This window comes from Oncorhynchus tshawytscha, linkage group LG20 (genome assembly GCF_018296145.1).
Source record: "Oncorhynchus tshawytscha isolate Ot180627B linkage group LG20, Otsh_v2.0, whole genome shotgun sequence".
In the NCBI taxonomy this organism is placed as follows: domain Eukaryota; kingdom Metazoa; phylum Chordata; class Actinopteri; order Salmoniformes; family Salmonidae; genus Oncorhynchus; species Oncorhynchus tshawytscha.
This window is the reverse complement of record NC_056448.1, coordinates 41148774-41170330: the sequence shown is the minus strand read 5'-3', so window position 1 is coordinate 41170330 and position 21557 is coordinate 41148774. Positions and strand designations below refer to the sequence as shown.

At 41.6% G+C, this 21557-nt stretch overlaps 1 protein-coding gene across 5 annotated transcripts in view; it reads left to right on the top strand.

Moving 5' to 3' along the window:
• Window positions 1–1043: 1043 nt before the first annotated feature.
• The window catches only part of psd3l (pleckstrin and Sec7 domain containing 3, like), a 156612-nt gene continuing 136098 nt past the window's right edge, over window positions 1044–21557 (top strand). For 2 of the 5 annotated variants that reach the window (XM_042302669.1, XM_042302668.1), the window contains exons 1-3: window positions 1044–1314; window positions 6501–7715; window positions 21418–21529. In XM_042302669.1, coding sequence (XP_042158603.1) covers window positions 6624–7715; window positions 21418–21529 — 1204 coding nt within the window. In that variant the 5' untranslated portion in view covers window positions 1044–1314; window positions 6501–6623. Of the gene's footprint in view, window positions 1315–6500; window positions 7716–12580; window positions 12723–12903; window positions 13195–20974; window positions 21019–21417; window positions 21530–21557 lie in introns of those variants that run through there. The other 3 variants (XM_042302670.1, XM_042302672.1, XM_042302671.1) reach the window with 3 other exon arrangements.

The following is a 21557-nucleotide window of genomic DNA, read 5'->3' as shown; positions in this document are numbered from 1 at the left end:
GCTGTTCTGGTGCTAATGAAAGAGGCGAGCATAAGATCATTTCCTCTGAGCACAATCAATGCATTGTGCTTAACTGACACAAGCATACTCTTTGGATTAGAGGCAGAACGAGAGCAGATTGGAAACAGCTCTACTTCTGTCATACACAACGGCCTTCTATAGGAAAACCAGGGATGTGTGGACCTACACATGCTTTATAGACGAAATGGTCCCCTACGTTTCTATTGAATTTGCTGTGTGACTGTTTTTTTTGTAGCATTTGTATAGAGTGTTCCCAATATGCTATGCATACTTCCTTTAATGTCACATCAACATTAAAAATGTTATAAAAAATGACATAAAACATTTACAATTATTGTACATAACACGTGTGTGTGTGTGTGTTTCTGCTGTCTGTCTGTCTGTCTGTCTGTCTGTCTGTCTGTCTGTCTGTCTGTCTGTCTGTCTGTCTGTCTGTCTGTCTGTCTGTCTGTCTGTCTGTCTGTCTGTCTGTCTGTCTGTCTGTCTGTCTGTGTGTGTGTGTGTGTGTGTATGCGTGTGTGTGTTTTTGTCGTGTCTGGATGGACAGGTCAGTCATTGTGCTGTTCCACTGAGTTCAGGGTGTAATACAACGCTGTATTTCCCTGGGCAATCAGCTGGAAACACCTCCTATCCCTATCATCACAATCATCTGGTTCACTGGTGCCATCACTGTTAAGTAAACACACTGCCATTTGACAATGAACAGAGAGGAAGGAGAAATATCGGACAGGTTGTGACTACTATGCAAAAATGTAAAATGATTCCTACAGAGACAAATACATTATTTCAACATAATTAGGTCTGCCTGTAAAAATAGTAAGAAGCAACACAACATTAAAAAAAAGTATGAAGCACAATGAAAGTCAATCCCTGAATATGTTATTTTGTCAGTTGCGGAACTGATTATAGTAGACATAGTACAGAATGTCTGAATATCTTAACCTCTCCTGCGCTCCGGTCTGAGGGTGCCGATGACACATAAGAGGGGTTGACAGTGTATTTTCCCCCACTTGACAAAGTATGCCTTTGAGAACCTGCGATGCTAAATAAGGTCGCCAAAAAATCTCAGTTTGGGGTACATGGAGCGAGAGAACGAGGTAACAGAAAAAGAACGGAGAGACCACGGGAAGCACACCTTTGCGCGCATGTAGCAAGAAGTTCAGCAACGTTACATGGTATTTAATGATCTCTCTCATACACGTACATTTGAAGCCCTGCTGGATCTGACCGCTGTTGCCTTTGAAAGAGATTTTGGACACAATGATTCAAGAGTGAAGGTATACTTTCATGAAAGTAAGTCAATGACTGATTCCAGAAACTGCCTCTTGGTAAACGACTGTAAGCTTCAATTAAAAATCAGAGTTGGTTTGGAGAATTGACTATAAATGGTACATTTAAATTATTATAAGGGGGAACTTAGCATCTGACTCTGTGGTTTATGTCAAGTTGTGCAAATTGGAAGTTTCAGTAATTGGATCTGAGGTATTTGAGTGACCTGGAATAAACTTTAGTCACCTTGAGATGTAGATGAAGGTGGGTGCCTTTTATGACCTGAGGGAGGATGAAGTGTCATGTACACATTTTGATACTATATAAGTGGCTGAGGTATGTGTACTGGGGAGGAAAATGTTAAACTACTGAACAAAAATTATCATTACATTATTACAGCATTGTAAAAAATAATTGTTATTATTATAGACACAACAGAGAGTTATCAGCCCTCCAAAAGAGTGATGATTACCGTAATACATTTTTTAACCTTTATTTAACTCTGCAAGTCAGTTAAGAACAAATTCTTATTAACATTGATGGCCTACACCGGCCAAACCCGGACGACGCTGGGCCAATTGTGTGCCGCCCTATGGGACTCCCAATCACGGCCGGATGTGATACAGCCTGGATGACTTGGGAGGGGAAGAAAATGACATATTATTTGATCCTTTTCATACCAGATCCACTTGTGTCTTATTACATTATCTTGCTTAAACTTGAATGTAAACGTTCCATCAGAACAGTATGCTGTATCAATACTTCCTGTAGAATAGACTGTTGGTGTATTTAACATTATAGGTGTGTTCTTTTTTCCCCCAATACACTGACTCACCTTGCTTTAATACACTGACTCACCTTGCTTTAATACACTGACTCACCTTGCTTTAATACACTGACTCACCTTGCTTTAATACACTGACTCGCCTTGCTTTTAATACACTAACTCGCCTTGCTTTAATACACTGACTCGCCTTGCTTTAATACACTGACTCGCCTTGCTTTAATACACTGACTCGCCTTGCTTTAATACACTGACTCGCCTTGCTTTAATACACTGACTCGCCTTGCTTTAATACACTGACTCGCCTTGCTTTAATACACTGACTCGCCTTGCTTTAATACACTGACTCGCCTTGCTTTAATACACTGACTCGCCTTGCTTTAATACACTGACTCGCCTTGCTTTAATACACTGACTCGCCTTGCTTTAATACACTGACTTGCCTTGCTTTAATACACTGACTCGCCTTGCTTTAATACACTGACTCACCTTGCTTTAATACACTGACTCGCCTTGCTTTAATACACTGACTCGCCTTGCTTTAATACACTGACTCGCCTTGCTTTAATACACTGACTCACCTTGCTGTTTTCTGAATAAATTATACAATGCCTAGAATGAATCTAAATAGCCTGTTACTATAAGTAACTTAACCTTATATCTTGTGCATTCAAGAGTAGCATATGCAGTCATTTCAATTACATTGGTTGTCTTTAATGTAATCTTCAAAATCGCAAGAAAGCATCATTAAGGAGGAATCGATGTTAGCATACAGAACCCCATAGCAATGACAGCAAATAGTGTCCATCAGCAGTAAAATGCTTTAACGGTCTGACTCCCTTCAGAAAGACTTCCTATAAAGAGAGGTTTGTTTCCCAGACAGATTCCTCTCTGTTAGGACTAGGTCACAAGCTGTAGGCCGGGATTATGACAACGCCCCCCACTCTTTCCTTTTATCACGACTGTGAATGTTTGGTTGGCCGCCCATGCAAGGCACCACCATGTCTTCTGCCTTATCACTACACCGCCACCAGCATCCAAGGCATGTGGGCGAGAGACCAAGACTTCAGAAGGACTTTAGTTTAACTCTGTCCACACTCCCAAGTGGTGCTTATATTAGACTACATTGCCTTTGGAGCCTTTCTGAAACTAGGCCATTGAAAGGCAGACATTGGGCTTGTAACATTGTGGGGACTATCAAAAATATATATGGATGTTAAATACCATTTAATTTGATGGTTCTGACGTGGAATGAGTAGTTTAGCTTTGAGTCTGACCCTTTGGAAGGATTGTATCACATTCAACGGCTACTTTTTGTGGTACTTGAAATTATGAATTAACACTTGTTTTCTAAGAAAAGCTCTTGACTTCCTCTGGGCCTGAAAAAATTGAGGTTCTTTTATCAAATAGAGGGGTAGTCTGTTTTCATTGCTAGCCCAGCTGTTTTCATTGCTAGCCCAGCTAGCCCCGCTGTTGTCATTGCTAGCCCAGCTGTTGTCATTGCTAGCCCAGCTGTTTTCATTGCTAGCCCAGCTAGCCCCGCTGTTGTCATTGCTAGCCCAGCTGTTGTCATTGCTAGCCCAGCTGTTGTCATTGCTAGCCCAGCTGTTTTCATTGCTAGCCCAGCTGTTGTCATTGCTAGCCCAGCTAGCCCAGCTGTTGTCATTGCTAGCCCAGCTGTTTTCATTGCTAGCCCAGCTAGCCCAGCTGTTGTCATTGCTAGCCCAGCTGTTTTCATTGCTAGCCCAGCTAGCCCAGCTGTTTTCCATTGCTGGCTCACGCTTGTCCAGCCCACATCATTAAGGCTGCCAAGACAATTATTTCAGTGTGAAGGGAAACCATCAGCACGGCTCTAGTGATGAATGAGGGCGAGGTCAGGCAGTGAAACTGACCAAAAACCAGTGCTTCCCCCTAAAACCACGACTCCCTACCCCAGGAGTCCTCTGATGACATAATATCCTGCGTGTTTAGTTTCAATAACACAAGCCCCTGTTGGTATTGATATAATCTAGAGCTTTGGTGAACATCTAACAAATCAGAATGCTAACAAGCACATTTAACTTGAAACTTTGCAGCCTGTGATATTGAGGCTTTGGTCAGGTTGTGGGGGACACTGGGGCGAGATGGAGGGTGGGTGTTTGAGGCTGTGGTCAGGTTGTGGGGGACACTGGGAAGGGATGGAGGGTGGGTTCACTACTTTGTTTTCACCAGTAAAAGAAAGAACACAAACAAGACAAATTCTCCAGTTAAAAATGTCATTACATTTAAAATGTAGAGTAACTTCAGCTTGGAAAAGACATGGCTTGGGGTACTTACAATGTGGTCAGCTTTGGAATCAGTTCAGTTGGACTTCCAGCATTTTGTATGCTACAGTAAGTTAATGGCCAACCATTCTGTAAACAGAGGATATACTATAATTGGGCAGTACTACACAGTACTATGATAACAGTGGAAAATTGCTTATTGGCGGTCGGTCCATCTAACCTCCACCACCACAGCACTAGGAAAGTGGAAATCTGTCTGTATACTTACAATACACAATTGGCCATTCAAAAATGTTTAAAGCAGTGTAGGCTATCATAGCTACCATCAACTCTATCCTCCTATTCTTAAATTTGCCACTGGCCAACAAAAAAAGCACAAAGACAATGGTTAGACCACATTGGCTGTACAGTCTGTGGCACATCGTGACCCTGGTTGGAGATAATGTTTTTTCCTGTTAGAAACGTCTCTGTGTGTTTCTGTATGTGGGTCACACTGCTTGACTACTGAATTAGACGGATCCCACTTCAAACTGGCATTAAGCACGTCCCCTAAACCTCGGCTGGCTCCACAGTAATAACCGTACTGGAGATGAAATGGGCATTCTGCCACACATTTCAGCATTTCTGGTCTGCTCAGTACAATGGTGTGTGTTTAAAAAAAATACAAATAAAGCATGCATCCCAAATGGCATCGTATGTTTTTGACCCAAGCCATATTGCTCTGGTCAAAAGTAGTGCAGTGTAAAAGGAAAGGGGTGCAATTTCGGATACTGCCAGAGTAAAGATTAAAGAGTAGAGGACAGGTGTGGAGGGGGGGCGAAGTGTTTTGTCTGATTGAAGACCTGGTCTGACTAAATAGTCATAGTCTAACGCGTTCTTTATTCATACAGCCTATTGATTGTTGAATTGATTTAATGAGCATATTTAATTAGGGTAAGTATTTATAACCCACATGGTCAATATTACAATACTTTTCTATGCATATAAGTCTTGGGCGGTGTTTTATTTCATCTTTACCAGAATTGCATCAGTCTGAGTGACTGTAGATGAAGTCACATGATTAAACGGTTTCTTCCTCAGTTATCAGATTAAGAAATGCCCCAGAGGGGATCTACTGTGCTGCCATATTGCATATTTGCTGACAAAACCTCACGTGGATATTCTTCTGTACTACCAAACAGCTCCTGACAATGCTTGCTTGCAAAGTTTCACTTTCAATTTGCCAATTTTTTCGGTCTACTGACATTCATGAGAGTTGGCCTGTATCACATTTATTTCACTGCAGGCCTAAGAGATATCTTATGAGCTGTCGAAGTGCAGCCCTATTCAATGATACAATGTATTTCCCAGTAAAAATCCCCCAATGCAATTTATACATTTGCCAGTTTAAGAATTAACAGTATATTCTGTGAATAAACACACTACATTTACCCAGTGGTTTCATTTCTCTTATTGGTACTGTGAGAAACAGTGTGTGTGACCAGGGAAATAGCAGATGTATTGTATGGGAGGGTGGGCATTTCACTGCTGTTGGTTAGATGACCCCAGCACACTCCTAGCCTTTTCACTGTGGCAAAGGGCACGAGAGTCCATGTTGATTTGATGATGTCCGTAAGTGAACCCTGGGCATTAGAGGCTTAGGTCACAGTGTCAGCACTGATATGTTAGCTTGGGATGGGGGATGGGCTTGATGTGTGTGTGTGTGCTTTTGTGTGTGTGCGTGTGTGTATGTGCATGTGTGTGTGTGTGTGTGTGTGTGTATGCCCGTGTGTGTGTGTATGCCCGTGTGTGTGTGTGTGCATGTGTGTGTGTATGCGCACGTGTGTGTGTGTATGCGCGTGTGTGTGTGGCAGGGAGGGGTGATTGTAGAATGATCTGACCAGATGTATCATAGTGACTTCATAGCAGTTGGGTCTTATGCAAGGCTGCTGAGACTTCGGTCAGCTTTGAGTGGAACTGATGTTTTCTAAAGTGTGTAAAAGCAGAGAGGAGGGTAACTCTAAAATATACCTTCTTTAGGGGCATTAATGGATCTCTCTCTCTCTCTCTCTCTCTCTCTCTCTCTCTCTCTCTCTCTCTCTCTCTCTCTCTCTCTCTCTCTCTCTCTCTCTCTCTCTCTCTCTCTCTCTCTCTCTCTCTCTCTCTCTCTCTCAACTCTGCAGTGACATATGTAGAACTGGCCTTGGGAACCCATCGCCTCTTTCACTGAGCCCTCTGCAGGGCCGTGTTGCCCCCTCTCACCCCCCTCCTGCAGCGCACCAAAAGATCCCCCTCCCTTAGAGGAAATGGCCGATCATCATCATCAGGTTAAGACTTCCTTCCTCTTTATTCGACTGCAGTCGCCCTCTAAGGCCCATGACCTGCCGTATCCTGCTGACACTGCCAGCTCCATCGCCACAGAGGAAGGAGGGTCGACGAACAACTCGGCTGGAGCTATAGTGACATCCACATCTGTAGCCGCAGCACCCATCCCACCTGACCACATAGAGGACTGCAGTGTCACAGCCTTGAGAGTAGACATCAACTCAAATCAAGAAGTAGACGAAAAAGCCAGAGAGAGAGGGGAAACATCCGATTATTCAGCTCATGCTGGAGATGTGGCTTCGGTCGTCTCAGGAGACCCTCAGACTCAGAACTACCAGAATTTATTGTTGAAAGCTGATCTGGAATCAGTGACTGGATTACAGGATCATAGTCTCAGTACCTCGGAGTCGGATTTCCCTGTTTGGGTCCTGCGGGAGGACAGTCCTCAGACAATGATGAACAAGGACAATCAACAGCCACTAGCGGGGACACCAACCATCGCCACCAACCCAGCACCCCCCTCTCAAGCTTATTCTGCAGCACCACGAGTAAGCTTCCTGCACCCAGCAGAAGGATCCGTGCCCGACACCCACGGGCCTAAGGCCACTGAGATGGAGATGGACAAGCCAAGCCAGAAGCCTTTCCACCAGGCCCCGGCCCCAGCCCCAGCACCTACCCAACCCAACGTGGCTCCCAGCCCCCATTGCCCCAGCAGCACTAACAGTTGGGTTAGCAGTGCAAAGCAGAAGGAGGCTGGTGAGAAGCCAAGAGGTCCACAGAGTGGTTCACAAGTGTTCCTTAGAAGTCCAGAAGAGCGCAAGACCTTTCTGTATGCAGTCAAGGAGAGGTCCTCAAAGGTACCTGGAGACACGTACAGGAACGCAGTGACAAGGAGTCTCTCCACATCTATAGCTGTCACTCAATCCAGTGTTGTGACCTCACCGGCTTCTTCTTCAGAGCCTTCTGTGGTGAGCTCAGCTATGTCAAAACCCACAGTCTCAACAGTTGCTGCTCCATCCTCTGTGATCAGTGCTGCTCGTCCCTCCATGATAAAGCCTGTTCCAGCTCAGAAGGTGAGTTGCTGTTTAGGTTCTGTGTGTGCAGAGATGTGCTGCTACTGAAAGTGTATCTGATGGATGATCCAGTTGCATGTACAGTTGATGACTTGATGAGATGTTGTGGCTTCACATCCTTGATTGTTCCGTAATTACAGTACAGTATACTGTTTGCATTTGTGTCCTTAGGCTACTACATAAGTATGTGATTTTTACAATCAACATTACATTGATAATTCCCAAGAAGAGCATTTGTGATTTTGAGCACTGGGATTATACCAAAACTAACCATCCAGGGCCCTAATGTACAGTAGATTAAACTAACCAGCCAGGGATAAATATAAAGTAGATTTGAGATGTTAAAGTGCTCTTGGTAGTGTAGACATAAAACCAGCCAATCAACTTCCATGAGACATGAGTCATGACAACGTAAGACGAATAATACTCTCTATAGCTCCACACCCAGATGGAATGATAGCTAGTAGGTATCCGGGGCTTGTCTGTCATTCCTCAGACTAAATGGCCTAGAAAGACATATCATCTTTTCAAGAGATAACCCACCGGTCTCTGAAGTCCTCTGGACAATGATCACAAACAGCCCATGGAGCAGTCCTCTGGACAATAATCACAAACAGCCCATGGAGCAGTCCTGTATTTTAGCCTCTTGAAATGGGTATTTATAACAAACAGCTCCGCAGTGTCATTACAGTGTAATTACTGAAGAGACAGATTTCACACACATCTCCTGGTTGTCTGTGTCCACACTAATGAACTAATGAGATTATTAGTATTTAGGTGGGTTAAGCCCACCAGTATCCTCTGTCTAACCTTAACCCTCTGTAAATAAATCCAACTCCACTTATTCTTGTAGGCCTCTCCATGCTACTGTGGTAAACTGAACATCGCGGTCTGTATTCACAAAGTGTCTCAGAGTAGGAGTGCTGATCTAGGATCAGGTCAGCACTCTTATTTGTTATGATTTGAAAGGCAAAACCAATTATGTGTTGCTTGTGTATATAGGCCATGGTCGTCTTTGACACCATTGGGATGCCATAGTATTATTATGGGAAAACCTTCCAAATAAGATTGAGGTGAGGGGGGTGTGGGTGAATGGCTCAACCTGGAATTGGATCACCCCCTAGTGTTGGATTTTCAAATATTGTACTGGAAAATAGGAATATTGCTTTATTTGCTATGCTTTATGAATTATTTGCAGAGAGGATTAAACAATATTATTCCGCGAAACCCGCAAATGAATCCTGCGCTGTCAAATATATGATTAACAATGTCCTTTCAACTCTTAACACTCTGATCAGATATGGCAGTCTGTGATCTAAATATCCATGCATTTGCAATGAGGAACGTGTCTATATTTACACAAATGCCTATAAAAATCTATATTTATGCAGGTAAATTTGAATTTTCTAAAGTCTAGCAGTCTCTTGCTAAATGTATTGCTTTATTTACCTACAGTATCTTATTAAAGGTAGACTCATCAATATGACATCTCGATATCAAATCAAAGTTTTATTTGTCAAATGCGCTGAATACAACTACTAGACCTTACAGTGAAATGCTTACTTACAAGCCCTTAACCAACAATGTAGTTTTAAGAAAATACAACAAAAAAAGTAGGAGATAAGAATAACAAATGATTAAAGAGCAGCAGTAAATAACAATAGCGGGGCTATATACAGTGGGTGCCTGTACAGAGTCAATGTGGAGGCTATATACAGGGGGTTAAGGTTCAGAGTCAATGTGGAGGCTATATACAGGGGGTACCGGTACAGAGTCAATGTGGAGGCTATATACAGGGGGTACCGGTACAGAGTCAATGTGGAGGCTATATACAGGGGGTACCGGTTCAGAGTCAATGTGGAGGCTATATGCAGGGGGTTAAGGTTCAGAGTCAATGTGGAGGCTATATACAGGGGGTACCGGTACAGAGTCAGTGTGGAGGCTATATACAGGGGGTTACAGAGTCAATGTGGAGGCTATATATACAGGGGGTACAGAGTCACCTATATACAGGTACAGAGTCAATGTGGAGGCTATATACAGGGGGTACCGGTACAGAGTCAATGTGGAGGCTATATACAGGGGGTACCGGTACAGAGTCAATGTGGAGGCTATATACAGGGGTTAAGGTTCAGAGTCAATGTGGAGGCTATATACAGGGGGTACCGGTACAGAGTCAGTGTGGAGGCTATATACAGGGGGTACCGGTACAGAGTCAATGTGGAGGCTATATACAGGGGGTTAAGGTTCAGAGTCAATGTGGAGGCTATATACAGGGGGTTAAGGTTCAGAGTCAATGTGGAGGCTATATACAGGGGGTACCGGTACAGAGTCAATGTGGAGGCTATATACAGGGGTTAAGGTTCAGAGTCAATGTGGAGGCTATATACAGGGGGTTAAGGTTCAGAGTCAATGTGGAGGCTATATACAGGGGTTAAGGTTCAGAGTCAATGTGGAGGCTATATACAGGGGGTTAAGGTTCAGAGTCAATGTGGAGGCTATATACAGGGGTACCGGTTCAGAGTCAATGTGGAGGCTATATACAGGGGTTAAGGTTCAGAGTCAATGTGGAGGCTATATACAGGGGTTAAGGTTCAGAGTCAATGTGGAGGCTATATACAGGGGGTACCGGTACAGAGTCAATGTGGAGGCTATATACAGGGGTTACCGGTTCAGAGTCAATGTGGAGGCTATATACAGGGGGTTAAGGTTCAGAGTCAATGTGGAGGCTATATACAGGGGGTACAGAGTTAAGGTTCAGAGTCAATGTGGAGGCTATATACAGGGGTTAAGGTTCAGAGTCAATATGGAGGCTATATACAGGGGGTTAAGGTTCAGAGTCAATGTGGAGGCTATATACAGGGGGTACCGGTACAGAGTCAATGTGGAGGCTATATACAGGGATACCGGTACAGAGTCAATGTGGAGGCTATATACAGGGGGTACCGGTACAGAGTCAATGTGGAGGCTATATACAGGAGGTACCGGTACAGAGTCAATGTGGAGGCTATATACAGGGGGTACCGGTACAGAGTCAATGTGCAGGGGCACCGGTGTCGAGGTAATATGTACACATAGGTAGAGTGATTAAAGTGCATAGATGATAACAGAGAGTAGCAGCAGCGTTCCGGGGTGGGGGAGGGGGGCAATGCAGTGTACAGCGGGGTGGATTCCTGCTTACAGACATCAACAATAATATCATTCAAATCCGCTACATTGGAAAGAGACAAGTCTTTTACAGCAAAATGTTCTGCAATTCTAGCCATTTTGCCATGGGGTGGAGAGATGTTTGCAGTTTTAAAGCTAATCTTCTGCAATTCTACACATTTTGTAATGAGTCATGTCATGTTAATTTGATATCTGAGTGAGTATGACTAACAAATCAGGGCCCCTGGGTACGTGGCCTGCGGGCCCAGTCGGTATTCGGCAATGATTACTACAAGTTTATAGCTGGCTAGACTAATTACCAAACAAAAAATTGTTGACATGGCTAATGGAGTAACTGTCAGTGACTGATAATAACATGAAAAAAAACAGCTGATGCACATCCAAATTTTGAAATTGCATCTAGTGTGTTCTACTAAATAACAATTTGGGTTGGGGGGCCCTTACCGGCCGGGGGCCCTAAGCACAAGTTTAAGCCTGAACCCAGCCCTGACCATCCAGGAAATTATGCTACAGAGTATTTGTTTTCTTTAAGAATCAGACAGGAAAAACTGGTTCTTTCCACTTATGTTCTTGCTTAAAACAGCAAAATCATAATCCCCATTTCTGTGGGCTTGTGCACATCTGTGCCACCCATCCCGTAGCTTGTTTTCTGTCCTGATGTTTGGGAAGTCTAACACTTTGCAGTAAATGTCTATTTAAGGATTACATGTGGTGATGTAAAAATACAGACATTTTTGAAAGATATACATAATAATGGTGTTTAGTCTGTCTGTGCCCCTAGAGACCAGTAATAGAAGAGAGTGGTGAAAAAGTACTGTATCAAATGAATGTACATGCCACAGAACATAAACCCTGCATGTATAGGCCGACTGCCACATGGAGCTTTGCACTAACTCTATTCATTTTGTACCATACATTTCTTGCCAATCATTATCTGAGAGGTATCATGGGCTGTGTTTTTTGTTGTTCTCTTTCCATTTTGCACACACTGCATTTCAACCGCATGTCTTGATTGGATGTGTTTTTTTATCTGTACAATCAGGTTATTTTTCGGTTGAGATTTTCAGGTTTTTGTAAAACGTGTGTAATATGGATTCGTTTCCAATTGTATTAGTGAATGTACAGGATACACATGGTACTGTCCAATGAAATTCTTCCTTGGAGGTTCCTTTTAGACAATGCAACAACAATAAGAAATAATAACAAATAAGAATACGAACATAAAGTAAATGTCTCAGTAGAATATAATATATAGGAAGGCACAATTTATAGTCATGCTGTACAGACACGCTTAGCGATTGGCAACACCGCTTAAACCAAATTTAAATCGTTTCTCATGAATGAGGGGAAATTGTCGTCTCAGAATTTCTGAACTAGCAGAATGGGTTCCAGAGAATAGTTTAGCCATAGTCATGATAGCCTATCATCACGGGGAAAACAACTTTCATAAGCACAAGGTAGCCTACATAGATACAGCATGCATGACTGAAATGCTCTATTCTAAAATGATTGCAAATGTATGATGGATAGATAGTTCATGAACAGGTTTTCATGCTGCCAGTCAGTTTAATCTTTGGATAAGAGCTTCATTATTTTCCTTTCTCGATGTCCTGTATCTGCCACAGGATAATCTACCCTCGTTAGATCAGGAATAGTATGAACTACGAAGCGATTTTAGATGGGAACGTACCAAGTGTCACCATATTTGAGGGGAAGGCTGGAAAGCGTAACAAAAGTCAATAGATAAACACCGAGGGCAAAGTGTAGCAGATAGGAAGCGGGAGTAGGACGTCGGATCAAGAAAATGCTTTGCACATAGATGGAATAAATCAATCGTTGGTAAGTAAATGCATTGTTAACTACCCGAAGAACAAACTTTTCGAGTCAACAATGTCTGGTTATTGGATTCAGAAGGATGCTGGAGCTGGCTGAAGTCGAATTCGTGGTTAGCTCGCTGGCTAGCTAGCTACAGTACAGTAGTTCGTGGGGTTTCGAGTTCCTCCAGTCATCCATTCCCAGCCAGACGGATTCTGCTCCTTGGATTGAGGGCTGCAAAGTAGACGTTACGAGTGGTGTAAACCACGTCCTGCATGTTAGGAAAACGGGTCAGTTTTCTTCGGAGGACAGAACTGTTTGATGCGTTTTTGGTAGCATAAGTCAATATTGGCTAGTTTTAATATACTGAGAAATGGTGGTGGGGATTTCAGTCAGTCAAGGGATATGAAGTGAACAACTGTCAGAACAGCTTGCCAGCTCCTTCGCGAAGAGTGATCAACAAAACATTGGGGATATGGACGAGAGTGATGATGGGGTAAGGTGCTTATAGCAGTAACGGTAAACTGGATAAAATAAATTCCATAATGTCTTATTGTTTTTATTTTATTTTAATAGCTAGTTATCTAGCCAGCTCAGAATATAACGATCATTTGGCTTGTTGGCTAGCACATTGTCAGCTGTGATTGCTACTGTTAGCTGTTGTCCCTGGCAGTTGATAGCATCATGCTATCTATCTAACTGTCATATCACACCATAAGCAAGCATAGTGACAAATATAAAAAAAAAAAAAATACAATTTTTCCAAACCGTCTTATGTTTGCCACTAACGTTATAACAGTAAGAATATGTAACGATAGTCAAGACATTTTGAAATGTGTGGCTTGCTGTGGTGCTGGATAAGTATCAAGTGGAAGCTCTTTGTTGTCAGGAAGCCCCTTCAATTCACCATGATCTAATGTTATAGTCTAACTGTTAGCTAGTTAGCCAGCACTTTTCATTTTTATTCATTGAAGAGGCTAGATTTTGTTGTTTGTAATTCATGATCAAAGCCTAGTTTGCACTCTTCACTAAATCAACTTGCTCTTTATTTTTGTAAATTTTGTGAAATAAACCATTTTTACGGTAAACCTAGTAGCTACATTATTTACAGTAACTGAGTTGCGAGTTCAGTTTTCAACACTGTAGTCATTGTAACATTATTTTGAAGGTAGATTCAACTAGCCAAGGGGTTTAACATAACAAGGATGCTCCTATAATATGAAATTTAAATTGGCTGTGCTTGCTTGGATTAATCCTTGGATCAGATTCAAATCTGGGGTAGAGCCCCAACAGTGTTTTCCCCTCAGCAAATGTTTCCACTTCAGTATTTTCCCCTCATTCGCTCTTCAATTTCAGGAGCTTTAGCTAGAAGTCAGCGGGGTCTGCCTGAACTAATTCTTCACTTTGTACAGTTGTGCTCTGTTTGGATGTGATTATGCTAATGTAATTGGGAAGGCTTGGAGTGGTCCAGCAGTCTTACTGGCATTGTAAAATGAATTGCCAAGAGAGCAGTGCATTTAGCAGCAATGGCTTCGTTCGTAAACTGTTTGATTGACTGAGTACAGGATTGAAAAATCGACAGTTTTTCTTTCTCTTGCTTTTTTACACTGTCAGGATTTGTCATAAATGTACCTTAGTGAGAAGACATATCACATGGTTAAATTCAAGGGGCTCAATAAGTTACCTATTGTCCAAGACACATCTTACAGTTCATCCCATACACGGTGCAGTTTATCCACCCGGCCTTTGTATGACAGAACATTAGAGATGTATTGACGCATGCATCTCACAGTCCCTTAACTGGCTGTCAGAGACAATTTCCCTCCTAAGTATTTTCACTACTTATGAGGATGACCTGGTTTTACCACATCATAGCACAGTTCTGAAAGACAGTCTTTATTGTATTGCTACATAAGCCTTCAATGGCCCTGAGTCAGGATGGGCCAGAAGTCTATCCTGTGTGCAATAGGAATGCCTGCAACCTGTCATTAAGAGCACACTTCCTTCACTGTTCCAGAAAATGTTAATGACGACATAGGCTTTTTACGGTGTTCCCCGCTTACACTCAGTAGAGAGATTTCTGCCACCTCCGGTAAGGTGTCCCGTGTTTGTCTGGGATTTTGTCTCCCCCTGTTTCACCTGACACTTGGCCTGGTCTGACATGGGAGTGGCTGCATATGGTGTTGACTGGCCTGACAGCTGTGAAGGATGCATTGTTTCCTTAGGGGAGAGACAGAAACAAAGCATTATGCTAAGAGCCAAAAGGGAGCTGGGAATTGGCTAGTCTTTGTACAGGAGTAAGGCTATCATAAAAAGTGGCTTGATCAACATCAAATAATCATTTAAATGTTTCTTCATTTGTCCTGTTATCAGGTGAATTAAAATCAGTGAGCATATAAGATCGTTATTGCATTCATTTGGTTGACTTCCTCCCTGCTAACCTACTCTTTAGCTCATTGCTATTAGAAGTGCCTCCTAACCCAGCTCCTTCTCCCATAACCCATACGGCACAGATTTTGGGCAAACACTCTTGGCTTTTTTTTTTTTACAGGCAAACAAGGAATAGTTTTTTCCTCAGCTAATGTGAATAGTGAGAGTTTTGTGTCTTCTTGGACAGACCTTCCTTTACTTCCATGAGTCAAGCTAAACCCAATGACACATGGGGTTCTGTTTTCCATTAATAAAGTGTGCATGCATTGCAAACCTCCAAAAATGAGGTCTTGTAGCAAAACATGACTTGATTTGGTACATCATTTAAAAGTGTTTGGAATCTTTCTGGTGTTTTTTTCCCCTCATTATGCATTGGCAAATGTAATTCACTAATGCCGTGTAGCCTATCTATTCTATTGTATCTAAGGTCTCCAGATGCACAATCATTTTTATTGAAATCCTGTAACAGGACTTTTCCGGAACAGAAATGTGATAAGGAAATGTAAAAGCAGTCTTGCCCTTGCAGAACGCCGCACTAACTAGATCATGTCTAATTTACAAGCTCCCTCCCTATAAGGAGTCTGCTTCTTCCTATAAGTAGTGCCCTACATGGAAGCCCCCATTTCACCTCATTAACAGATGTTATTATCACCTCTTAAATGGTATTACCCTTCAGGGTTCATATCCAGTCTATCCTGTTTGACTGATAGGTCATATGACAATCCCACTAACTAACATCCAGTGATCTGTAAAGGAATACAACTGCATCACCAACCCCATTTATATGCATGTTATAGGCCTACATCTTTGGGTCAAATGTATTGGATTTTTAAACTCAGTTTAAAAGCACTTCGCTGAAGAGTGTGCAGGTATAAAGCCCTGTGTCAAGTGACTGATGTGTCTGGCATCTGATATCAATGAGAGATTTGGCAAGAAGCTGCTCTAAAGGAAGCTCTTTTGTCCTATTTATCAAACGCTCATGAAAGATCCAAAAGCGGATTATACCGGAAGATTCATGAGATTCACTTTAGTAAGTAATTTATGGCTGACTCTGCACTACAGATTTACAAAGCCTATTTACAAACAGAACAGAGAGAAATGATTGTACTCGAAGTAGGTTAGATGAGCATATTTAGGCATATGACATTACTGGTCTGGAATAATAAGCCTAACATATTTTGCTTTGATAAAAGCATATTTTGCCTCCATTTCTTGTTACTTGTATTACTATCTTCTAAGTCTTCAGTCCAATGGTGTACTTACTATGTACCAGTTCATACACTCACAGGACCAGGTTGTGAACACACACATTAGTTCTGTAATAATTAGTACTTTTGCACCTCCTCCATTACATGGTGACACAGAAACACAGCCACAACAGATCACAGGTAGACATGCTGCTCAGCTTTAATCTGGAATGTTTGCCCATGGCAGAGCCACTGTGGCCCAGCCTTATTATGGCATTGTAAAAATGACAGGGGAAATGTATTTTGTCATCACCCTCGAATGACTGAGGATTGGTCAGTGTGTTCATTTGAGTAGCACGTCATCTTATGCAACTTCTCAAAAGCAGATTTTCTTCACCTTTAGCCTATCTGCTGTCCTGGCTTGATATTGTCTGGGACATTACTCTCCCTTTAGAGAGTTAAAGTTCTCTAGGAGTCTATGTGGGCCGTGCCTGTGTCATAACGGAAAAGCTGACCTGCAGGTTAGGCGCTCCAAACGCAGTGAACCAACTGTGCAGCTGCGTGTTCCGAGCCATCTGCACTTTTGAATTTTCTTTGAACCTCCAAAAACATTTTCCAACCCTAGATGGATCGGAGCACGGTCGTCCCACAGCCTTTTGGATTGACAAATACTTACTAACCATAAAATACACACCGGCTGTATTGTTTCTGACCGTGTTTACTACTCTAGTTGCGAAGACTTGCTCTTTATGTGTGTACTGTCAAAGTTTACAATAACTTTAGAATGCTCGGGTTTGTCCTCCGAACACTATTCCTGATCTCTGCACACTGTATGACAGAAGTTAAGAGGGTTGAAAACCTTTTCATTGACTAAGAGGAGCTTCTCAAATTCAGGAGATGCAGGTAGACCAATCTATTTTCACTTATTTAGCGTTCCGTATTTTTGTGTTCACCTAGATATGGTTGGTCTTTTTCTCTCCTTATCAGGACAGCAGAACAGTTGCACTATTATTCAACAACTGTTCCTCAGTCAGTTTGAGTTAGTGTACCATTTGATAACATTGGAAATAATGTCAAGAAGCATTTTTTTAATCGTTTGGAATAAGATGTTTGTTTGTGGACTGGGTAGGGTATGGCAGTCCCCCAGAAACTTGTCAGTCTGCAAGTCCTTGAAAAGAAAAGGCCCAACCTTTTTCTGTGCTTGTTTACACAAGTCTCACACATGCTGAGTTCTGGAAGCACTATACCTAGTTCTACAGCCGAGCACATCTTTCACAGTCAAAGTAATGATATCCTGTTTGAGATGTACCGCTACTTCTTTTACCCAGATGTAAGTTTGGCTCAGATATTGAGCTAGCAAAATGCAATACATCCTATGCTCTAATGTCCTGTCTTGGGATGAGGCAAATTTGAACCAAAAAATGGGAACCCCCTTTCCTCATTTTATCAAACATAAACTGTTTCATTTGACTAATTCCCCAAAACATTGTGATGGATTTGCAATGTTTTATTATCCTGAATCACGCTGATCTTTTGTCATTCATTTCCATCAGATTTAGGCAGGCCATAGGCAGGTCATTCACTGTACATAGACTTGTTCTATTGTGTTATTGACTGTATGTTTGTTTATTCCATGTGTAACTCTATGTTGTTTGTGTCCCACTGCTTTGCTTTATCTTGGCCATGTTGCAGTTGTAAATTAGAACTTGTTCTCAACTGGCCTACCTGGTGAAATAAGACATTTCAGCTCAGATGTGGATCTAGTTTAGATGTTCTCTTTTCAAATGTAGTTTGATGCCTTTGAGGACAAAATATTGCCAGATTGGTTACGGGCAATTCCAAGTAAACAGAATTATGCTGAGATTCGCTTTAAAATTCTCAGTTTAAAATGTATGCTGAACAAAAAACATTGATTTAAAATACATTTTAAAAAATGACTGCAAAGTTTGGTAACAGTATTAAGATAAAATCTCCCTCCATTTTATTCTGTTACCAAACTTTATATCTGCACAGTTCTTCAGATTTTTCACTTTAAAATCTATACCAAACAAAACATCGATTTCAAAGTTGAACAAAACACAGAACTCTATACAAAATGACTACTGTGCAGATACAGAGTTTTGTAACAGAATAAAACTGAGATTTTACTGTAATTATTTTTACCAAACTTTGAAAATCAATGGTTTTTGTTTGGTCAACATTTGTAGTGAAAAATCTAGGTCTCAGTGTAATTCTGTTACCATGGAAATGGCCTTACCAGAGAGTGACTTTACTTTAGCACAGGCGGTGAATTTCTGAACCCTCTGGAGTATGATAACTCTTAGCTCGAGTTCTTGAGCTCCAGTGTTTTCTAGGACTTTGATGTGACACTGCTCTGGCTCCTGTGGGAAAGGACAATGTGCTGAGTTATGGTGCCTCTCTGGAGTGTAAAGAATAGACTAATGTAAAGTCCCAAATGGCACCATATTCCCTATCTAGTGCACTACTTTTGACCAGGGCCCATATTCCCATATAGTGCACTACTTTTGACCAGGACCCAATGTATGAGTCCTGGTCAAAAGTAGTTTACTAGATAGGGAATAGTGTGCCATTTGGAATATAGACGAGATCATCGTGACCTTTTTAATGGAAGCTGATTGACAGCTCACCTCCCATGACTATGTGGAAGTCAACTCTATTAATTACCCAAAGCATTAAACAAACTAGTGAATTATGATGTGGCCTTCACCCTCCAATGAGATTCCCAGCTGTTGCTAAGCGAAATAATTGAGTCCATCTGGGCAGATTTAGTAGAGTAGCCTATCTAGGCTAACCAGAGTGTTTTTTTTTTGTGTTGTTGCTGTACGAAATGTTTTCTGTGAAAAACACTGCCATAGTGTCTTGTCTTTCACAAAATGATGGAATTTTGTTAATTTTCTAGGCTTTGTTCACCTTGATCAACACAACAGTTCTCATGAATGTCATTACAGTTCCAAAAGATGGTCTCTGTCTAACCAACCACCTCATTTGAATAGCATAAATTCTGTTATTGCAGTCAACATGATACCTTTTTAGTTTGTGTGGGCATTGAGTCTTCAATATTGGCTTATCAATTGTTCATTTTGAGCAATGTCTAATTTCAAGAGAGTTGGGGGGGGCTGCAAAAAACAACAACACTTTTCTGGTAAAAAAAAAAAGGGTTTGCATTCTCACGTCTCACATTGGCAGCCATGGCAACAACCGCTTTCCCACAGAGAGCTAAGTTCGCGTCATAGTTTCTTCTACAATTTAACCTCTCAATTTAGATTGGAATGTAATTTACAAGGTCATTTTACTTTGGAAGTTGTTATTTAGTCTATGTAGGAATTGTAATCAATCATTCAGATTATGCTAGTGTTCATATTAGCCTACTAGTGTAGGTTATTGACTATTTCTCAATAATGATCTCACTGTGTTTTTGTGGCCCATCTATAGTGTTTTCCCACTCTTCCCCTTTTGTGCTCGTTGATGGATGCTGGCGTAATTCTAGTTTTAGTTGCCTGTCATTTGATCTGCAGAGCTTAATTCTTGTAATGGTCATGGCACTAAGCTTTGGAATGGTTTCAAATGTGGATTTCATTGAATCAGAGTGCCTTTCTCCTGTTGAGTCATCCTGAAGGAACATCATGCAATCACTGCTGTAGACTTTAGCAGAACTAGGCCTATTAATTGTATGGCTGTTGGGAATGTTGGCTAATGAAATACTTTACTGAGCCTTTGCTAAGGTTCAAACAGAATTCACTAGCCTTACTTGGATTGAGAGAGCCAAATGCTTCACGTACATTAGATGGATCCTTCCTATGTGAACCTTTGACCTCCTCGGCACTTAGGCAGTAGCTTAAGCGTCTTTTGAGATCATGGCAGGTGAGTAGCTACTCTGATACATGAGACCACTTTCTGATGGCATTGGCGGCCTGGCAGGCAGACATCACGATCTAGAGACACATCACTGTAAGCTGTTTTAAGAGAGGCTCTGACTTTCAGAACATGGACTGCTTGAGCTTTTATTGAGAATGCTGTGTGGCATGTTCTTATCTATAACACAGATAGTTTAGGATAATGTAGGCTCTACTCCTGTATCACATTTAGCTTTACCCTTTAGCACTGTCTTTGGTCTTTAAAAAAAGTCAGATTGTTTTAGAATTCTTCAACTTTGTCAATGTTTGATTAGATTAGATCAGTGGTTCCCAAATTGTGAGGGCTCTAGGGGTCAGGGCGGGGCGCATGGGGGTCTGGCTATTTTTTTCTAAACTGTATTTATAACTTGGCAGAAATGTCCAGATCAACTATCCCATGTCAGTTTTTTTTGGGGCTAGGTTTTTAGCCCATAGATTTTGTAGTACATATTAGACATGGCAAAATGTATGGAATTGTAAGAAAATTAGCTTTAAAACTGCAAAATGTTCTCTGCACCCAATGATAAATGTGTAGAATTGCAGAAAATAAGCTTTAAACCCGGTAAAATGTTCTCCCTGCCAACAAGAGGTGCACGGGATGTTCCCCAATGCTGGAAGGGGGGCCTAAGTGAAGAGTTTTGGAACACCCTGGGCTAGGTTACGCTGTTTCAAGATTTTTTAAATTTGTAATAATGTTATGGTTTTACGTTACAAACTCATGTTAGTTTTACCCTTATGCTCACAGAGATTTTACCAATGAGTGTTCCCTGCTTTGAAAGAGACATGGCGGTAAGTGGCTGATGGTACTCTGTACGTTATAATCAATCAAAGATGTTGCTGTTAAAAAACAAAATCAATAAATCAAACTAAAGCAACCGGAAATTATTTTGGTCGTTTATAATCAGAAACGATATCAAGATCTGAAGTTGATTCGTAGAGCATGGTCAAGGGAAATGCTTTTGAATACATGGCCAGATGGTTAAATAGCGGTAGGTCTACTGTCAAGGTGATGTGATTAGCCTCAATCTGATTTTGGTTTCAAAACACCCAGATGAAATGAACTATGTTTTACTGTCCAATCAATGGCCACTGGTGGAGAGAGATCTCAATGATTTATGAATGATAATGCTTACTTATCAGAGAATCATCTTGCCTACGGTAAATACATGTTCTTGTTTATTCTTGCAGGCTGAAACGTTTGTTTGGGTTAACAGCTCGTCTTCACACGCTCAAAGTGTTGCGAAGGCCAAGTACCAGTTTCTCTTTGGAAAAGGAGACGAGACCAGCTCTACTGAAAGCGGTATGGCACCTTTCATATAATCTACCCC